Below are 8,010 nucleotides of genomic sequence, written 5' to 3' on the forward strand. Positions count from 1 at the left end.
GCTTGCCGTTTATGGGTGTTGATTTTTATTTACTGCATAAGAAACATGGTATCTTACATTTACTACATATAGTATTTTTTATCCCAAAAGATTCCAAATCACTTTACATGTATCAATTTGTGATATAGCGGAATTGCTCCACCCACCACTGAAATGCAGCCACTTCTTGGGTGGGCACAGCCACAGTACCCAGCAAGTATAGGGCAGGGACAGAAGGAGAATACCATATCCAATTAAAAATGCAAGTGGAATGTTAGGACACAGAATGTAATTATCCACGTGGGGATTTGGCCAGGACAGTCCCATTTGGACTGATCATTGCCTTTTTGTGTGAAGGAGCCCAAAGACGAACGTGACCTAGTCTTTCTTTCTTTTGTAGGTAGAGGGAGCATTTATCCAAGGCCTTGGGCTCTTTACCATGGAGGAGTTACGCTATTCCCCTGAAGGAGACTTGTATACCCGAGGGCCTGGAATGTACAAGATCCCAGCGTTCGGAGACATCCCAAAAGAGTTCTGTGTCTCTCTTCTCCGGGACTGTCCCAACAGCAAAGCGATTTATTCATCCAAGGTATCCTCCTGGCATCCGCATGCCCTCTACTAATCCTTATTTCCGTGGAAGCTGTACTTGATAACAGTGTTGTGCAAAGAGACCACATTTACAGTAATGAGGAGGTTAATGATGTATCTGGCTTTGAAGAGATCAGAGCATTTTGATTAGCTGTTCATCTTATAATCGGTTTGTTTGCATTCCTTCTACCAGTAATTGTTAATATGAATGATAATACCCATATTAAAAGATTTAATGATGAAACGGCTAATACATTATCACCGCTGCCCTGTACCAGAGAGAATCTGAACTGCTCATCTGTGTCCTAGACCCTATACTGCTAACACTAATAAAGATTCTTCTTTAGCTCAAGTAGCCTGTGCTTTCGGCACAGGTGTTCTGAGTTCTGTTCGTCCTGTTGTTCTGAAAGCTCTGAGCAATTGTGGTACGCAGCATAGAAACCACTGTCAAGCTACAGATTTACAAAAGTGTTACTCCCACAGATTTGTTATAATTCCATCATCTTTTTTCCCCATTGGTTGCAGAGTGCTGTTTTTCCTTCGGGGTTGCCAGGTCCCTCACCATAAGGGGTTAATAATGTATTGTAAATGTTCTTCAGCTGTTGCCATTGCAGATTGTCTCTGTTCTCTTTAGCTGGTCATATTGTTAGGACTGAACAGTATGACCCTAGCACAGGATCAAAGAGTGTCCAGTTTACTGTCAGTTCAAGGGGGCACACAAAGAGACCCCAGAACATCATTATCTAAATATTTGTTTATACCTTGTCTGTCTCCCCACTCATCGCCTTCTCCCTGGCCCCAGGGAAACGTGCTTGCAAATCAGTAAGGCTATTTTTTGTCTATTAATGTCAATCATGATCATGTACTCATGCTGTTAGCAGGAAAGGAGGTCGAGACCCTACAAAAGAAGGAAGTCAAGAGTAAGCTGAACAGCTAATGACCTCTGCTAGCTCCTCCCCTCCAATAGACCCACAATCCAGACTATGATGAGTCTGTTTGGGGTCAGTCTGATTCTCTCGTGTGTTCTGTCTGTCCAGGCTGTGGGTGAGCCTCCCCTGTTCCTGTCTGCCTCTGTGTTTTATGCCATTAAAGATGCCATCTTTGCTGCAAGGGCAGAATCTGGCCTGACAGAGCCATTCAGACTAGACAGCCCTGCCACCCCGGAGAGGATCCGCAATGCCTGCGTCGACATGTTCACCAAATTGGTACAGTATTTAGGCTCTCTTGGCTTCATAATGTTCCATGATCCGATTCAACAACACTATCCCATCCCAGGTTGTAGATGAGTCATTGTGGGGCAGATCATGTGATCAGATTCGGACATTTAATAGAGATAGCGGCTTTCTATTGTGTCCAACGGTTTGATGCTATTAAAAGAGAGATGCAAATCCAAACATCAGCCACTTATGGAGAGCTTCCATTACAAGAAGGGCCTCCATACAATGTGGTATTGTGACTTCAGTATGTTAAATGGACATTATGCACCTAATTCAGGATACCCCTCACCCACAAAATAAAATTTTTTGCTTGGGGCGGCAGAAATGCTGGAGCCGGCCCTGGTCAAGCCTGACCTTAAAAACCTCTAAGGAAGGAGATTCCACCACCTCCCTAGGTAACCCATTCCAGTGCTTCACTGGACCGACTTCTCTTAGGCTAGGTCTACACTACAGCGGGGGTCCGACCTAAGATATTTTAGGTCGGCTTACCTGGCTGTGAGGACGGGGGAAAGTCGACCGCTGCCGCGCTGCCGCCGACTCCGCTGCCGCCTCTTGCCGCGGTGGATTTCCGGAGTCGACGGCAGAGCGATCAGGGATCGATTTTATCGCGTCTTCACTAGACGCGGTAAGTCGATCCCCGATAGACCGATTGCTACCCGCCGGATTGGCGGGTAGTGAAGACAAGCCCTTAGTGAGTAACTGCTCTAATCATGGACTGAACAGAGACACTGGATTTATGGCTTATTACAACGATCTGTAACCCATTAACCCCCTTTTGTCCTATAACTGCAGAGGTGTTAACGGGCCACTCTACTTTGAATGGTCCCTTTTACAGTATGTGCTAACTACTTATGCTGAACTATCTTTTCCATCTTTCATTTTGCTGTGACACTGGGATTACGTTTCCCAGACCTGAAGAAGAGCTCTTGTTATTAGACCATATTGCATGTGCTGAACCTGGAGAGTGGGGGAAAGGCTCCCATAAACTCTTCCTTCTATTTATCTGCATTATATGGTTGAGAGGAAATTCTTACTGTGTACTGAAGAATCCTAAAGCAGACACTTGGATTTCCTTCTCAGAAGAATACACTGCTTTTATTAAACAGAGAGAGTTTTCTCAGAGTAACAGAGCTCAAAACAGCATTCTAACAAACTTAGAAGCCAGCTCTCTGCACAGCTCTCTCTCCAATCTAATTAATAAAACAGGGGCTCAGGCTAGAACAAATTGCAACACTGTCTCAACTTTAGCTTGCTCCCAGGCTCTACTAACCAATGCGAATAGGGCAACTCCCAGGGACTCCAGTTTACTGTAATGCAAAGGCACAGATTAAATGATTCATTGGCATCTCCATGGTGCTCCTCACCCTTATTTCTGAGTCTGTGCAGGCATCTGTCTATGTGCAGTCAGTTGCAAGACTGGGGCATCGGTCATTACTCAAATATAAACCCCATTGTAGTTAAGGGCAAAGACTATGGGCCAAAGCCTTCTTGCCTTGCTCATGCCTTACTACTTGTCTTGTGAATGAGATGAGCAGCATCTAGCTCTGTGTAAGGATACCAGGATTATGCCCAGCATATTTGTCATCCGGCCTCTGAACCAGAACTGTTGCAGTTTTCTCATTGCTAGTTACATGTGGTACAGATCCTGTATTCTGTCTGATGGGGATTCTAAGCTTAGATATTTAACAGTACGAAGCCCACCTACTACAAATGGTAACAATCTGGTCAGTCTGCCTGCATTAAGAATTCAGTGTATGCCTCCAATTTGTTGCTGCCATCAGTTAATTTAACTTTTTGTGTTCATTTTTTACAGTGTCCATCTGCCAAATCAGGGACCTTTAAGCCATGGTCTGTGAGGGTATAAAAGGGAAGTTTAAGGAACAAGGTCTGTTCATGAAGCTGGTTTTACCCCAGGGGACCAAAAAGAAAAACTCTGTAGCAGAAAACAAATCTGTATTCATGCGTCTCATCCATTGATTCATGAAGCTCTATAATCCAATTGTTGAATCATCAATTCCATGAGGAAAGGGTATTCATCGCAGGTTATTGCTGGGATGAAAATGTAAATGAAGAGTAAATTGATGGCTTTGCTGTCTGTGTAATTGAAAATCTTACAAGGTTCATTTGAGTTTGCTGCAAGAATCAGAGAAATGATTACAACAAGCTTGTTTGTAAAAGCATTTATTTTTGTTAAGTATGATTATAAAACTCTGAGATGTGTAAAACTGGGAAGGACTTGGATGTGCTAAATCCAGTCAAAATGGCCTTTTTTCCTTTTTGCACTTTGAAGTCGCTAACCAGAACTGGTGTAAGCAGATATTACTTTGTTGACTTAAATGGAGTGTTGCCCACTTATATCTGGTTGGAATTTGGCCTCTGTTTTATGACATTTAAATGGCTGCACTGATTGATTCATAGATTCCAAAGCCAGAAAAGACCATTGTGATAATCTAATCTGACTTCCTGTATAACACAGGCCATAGAACTTTCCCAAAATGATTTCTAGAGCAGCGCTTTTAGAAAAACATCCAATCTTGATTTAAAAATTGTCAGTGATGGAAAATCCACCATGACCTTTGGTAAATTGTTCGTTCCAATGGTTAATTATCCTTTCTGTCAAGAATGTATGCCTTATTTCCAGTCTGAATTTGTCTAGCTTTAATTTCCAGCCATTGGATTGTGTTTTACCTTTCTCTGCTAGATGGCAGAGCCCATTACTAAATATTTGTTCCCGATGTAGGTACTTACAGACTGTAATCAAGTCACCCTTAACTTCTCTTTGTTAAGCTAAATAAATTGAGTTCATTGAGCTTATCATTGAGCTTATCACCATAAGGCATGTTTTCTAATCATTCCTGTGGCTCTTCTCTGAACCATTTCCAATTTATCAACAATCTTTTTGAATTGTGGGCGCCAGAACTGGACATCGTATTCTAGTAGCAGTCACACCAGTGCCAAATACAGAGGTAAAATAACCTCTCTACTCCTACACAAGATTTCCCTGTTTATGAATCCCAGGATGGCATTAGCTTTTTTGGCCACAACGCCATGTTGGGAGCCCGTGTTTAGCTGATTATCCACCATGACCCCCAAATCTTTTTCAGGGTCACTGCTTCCCAGAATAGAATTGCCCATTCTGTAACTATATCCTACATTCTTTGTTCCTAGATATATACATTTACATTTATGTCTATCAAAATGCATATTGTTTGCTTGCACCCAGTTTACCAAGTTTCTAGGCTAGACATTTTAAAATATTTATATCTAAAATTCAGCTCAAAACGTTATGGCTGGGTGACAGAATATTGCCCTGTGTTCAGACACTACTCCCTATTGTAATATTTTTTGTACAAAATATGCCTTGTAAGTATTATTTGAAAACTCATAATTTGCTGATCAGTATCATCCTGCTAAAATAAGTATGGCAACATTGTGTGTGAAGCTATAAGATTCCGCTGTATAGTGTTATTAACACGCTCCAAACTGAGATTGGCAAACAGGCATGTCTTAAACAAAGAAATGTGTACTCTACTTAATTTGCATTTAATCAATAAACAGTAAGCAAGAAGGGGAAACAAAGGAAGCTTAAATAGGTGAGGAAAAAGCAGCAAGAACATCCTTCCACATAGACTTTTTGTCTCCTGGTACTCAGCTGGAAATGTTTTTCCAGAGAGGGACTGAAACTATAAAAACAAGGGACAAACACTCCAAAACACTCCGATCTCTCTCCTTGCCCATCACATTCACTGTACCCGAAGCAACAAAGGAAGCATTTGTTGAACTCTGGGAAGAGGGGTCCTGACCTTAGTGGTTTGGCAAGTAAGACTGTTGAAGGCATGTGGTGAGAAAACTTTGCTTTGAATTTAATATAGTTTGTTAAGTTAGGTACGAGTTGCATTTTATCTTTATTTTTCTTGTAACCATTTCTGACTTTTATGTCGCACTTAAAATTTTGTCTTCACTTAAAATATCTTTCTTTATAGTTAATAAACTTGTTTCATTGTTTTATCTGATCCAGTGTGTTTAAATTGAAGTGTCTAAATAACTGTTTGAAATAATAAGTTGACATATTATTCCTTTTAAAGAAATAACAGACTTAATGTAACTTGCAGGAGAGGGCTGGTCAGTACACGACATACATTTCTGGGGGGAAATCTAAGACTGAGGGTGTGTTGGGGTCACCCGCAATATAACCCAGGCTGGTGAGAACCAGAGTGTAATCCAAGCGCGGCTGCCAGGCTGTAGTTGCACAGAGATACTCAGGGTGTGGCTTTCATGCTGGAAGGCTGTTTACGAGTGGCCCAAGTGGGAGCTATCAGCAAGGCATTGTAAGGCACCCAAAGTTCCAGGGCAGGGGTGACACAGCCACACATTAGTTTGGACTGTACCCTGGTATGTCTCAGGCTGTCATGTCTGAAAAAAAGGAAATTTACTAGGGCTGTTGATTAATTGCAGTTAACTCGTGATTAACTCAAAAAAATTAATCACAATTAAAAAAATTCATCATGATTAATCACACTGTTAAACAACAGTATACCAATTGAAATGTATTAAATATTTTTGGATGTTTTTCTACATTTTCAAATATATTGATTTCTATTACAACATGAAATACAAAGTGTGCAGTGCTCACTTTATATTGTCATTTTTTATTACAAATATTTGCACTGATACCCTGGGACTGACCCAGCCACAACAACACTGCATATATTCTTTTAATTAGCACTGTTGTTGTCGGTACCTTTGTCACATGAATGTGCATGAAATTCTGCATTAACTGGACATTATCACAAAATAAACATTTATAAATGTTATTCTAGAAGTTAGTGCATTAATAATGGACATTTTAACAGATTTGTAATGATATTTTAGTAATACCAAGCTCATATATAGCACTTTTCAACAATAGATCTCAAAGCACTCTACAAAGGAGTCAGTATGATTATCCCCATTTCACAGATGAGAAACTGAAGCACAATCATCTAGCAGGTCAGAGGCAGAGCTAGGAATAGCAATCAGGTCTCCTAAGTACCAGGCCTGTGCCCTATCCATTGGGCCACACTGCCTCACTGTTTTGTGCTTCAATAGCACTGTCCATTTCAAAAGCTCAGTGGTTGACACATTTATTAATTAAACTACACAATATCCCATTGACCTCAGAAGCAGTTGAGGACACTCAGTACCTCACAAGCAGAAAAAGTTCCCCACGCTGCACTGCTGTAGTGTAGCAGATGATCATGTTTTCATATGGGCAGCCACACACTTGTTACAAGTTCTTCTTCTTAGAGCCAATAATGAGCATAAATATCCATGTAGCTCTAGCACCATATGGTAACCTGCACTCCAGGACTCTTGAAGAGAGGTCACACTCTTTTAAAGCCTCTCCCTAAGAACCATTGCTTTTCATATTCAATCAAGAAGTGCATATTATGCAGAGAGAGGTTTATAGTAACCACTTAGCTGTGTTGTTATGAAAAGCATTTATTAAGGTAAGCGCTGATACTTTATTCATCTCAACATGTCATGTCAAGTTGGCTGAGACAAGACAGAATATACAGTAATATATCAATAACTATAGTTCATCTGCACAACATATCTGTAACCTAGCAAAGTGAAATGGTGAGCGCTTACAGAATCTACTCGCTGAGATTTTGCCCATTAAGCCCAGAACCATGAAAGGACGCACAATGCTTCCCAGAGTTCCTAGGGAGAGCAGCCACTGTGCCACCTTAAGGAGCATGTCTCTCTGGGCCAGCCAGCTCTGTTGGCCAATGCAGCAGCAGGGATATGAGCGCATGAAAATGGAAACTGGAAATGGTAGAACAGATAGAGCAAAGCTATGGTTAGTGCAAGGCCTTCTTCAGGACATGCCGGGAATGGAAACACGGTCAGCATTTTCCCCACAGAGGGCCTCACAGTTCAAATGTTGCCTCTATTTTTTCTCTTGTAGAACAAGTTGTTTTGCTTATTTTGCAGGCTCCCTTCTTGTTGGGACATGTGTGTATGGTGGGGATATGATTACAGACTGTAAAGGGAGACGCTTCCAACCCCAAAGGTGGGTAGAATCTGGGAAATGAAATGGGGTGGTATTCAGGGCTCCACTGGGGCACAGAAGATTGCTGAAGGAATGATGTTGATGGAGATGCGACTGCCTGTGCTTTGTTGTGGTCTCTAAGCAAACCTGCTCCGTGAAATACTGTTTTTTCTTAAAGTTGTCTTGTCCTTA

The 8,010-nt window shown here is 41.4% G+C and overlaps 1 protein-coding gene across 1 annotated transcript in view; it reads left to right on the forward strand.

Moving 5' to 3' along the window:
• Window positions 1-5,796, forward strand: part of XDH (xanthine dehydrogenase) — a 75,821-nt gene extending 70,025 nt beyond the window's left edge. The window contains exons 35-37 of the mRNA XM_065400548.1: window positions 380-568; window positions 1,605-1,772; window positions 3,598-5,796. Coding sequence (XP_065256620.1) covers window positions 380-568; window positions 1,605-1,772; window positions 3,598-3,648 — 408 coding nt within the window. The 3' untranslated portion in view covers window positions 3,649-5,796. The remainder of the gene's footprint in view (window positions 1-379; window positions 569-1,604; window positions 1,773-3,597) is intronic.
• The last annotated feature ends 2,214 nt before the right edge of the window (window positions 5,797-8,010 follow it).

Source organism: Emys orbicularis, chromosome 3 (assembly GCF_028017835.1).
Source record: "Emys orbicularis isolate rEmyOrb1 chromosome 3, rEmyOrb1.hap1, whole genome shotgun sequence".
Taxonomy (NCBI): domain Eukaryota; kingdom Metazoa; phylum Chordata; order Testudines; family Emydidae; genus Emys; species Emys orbicularis.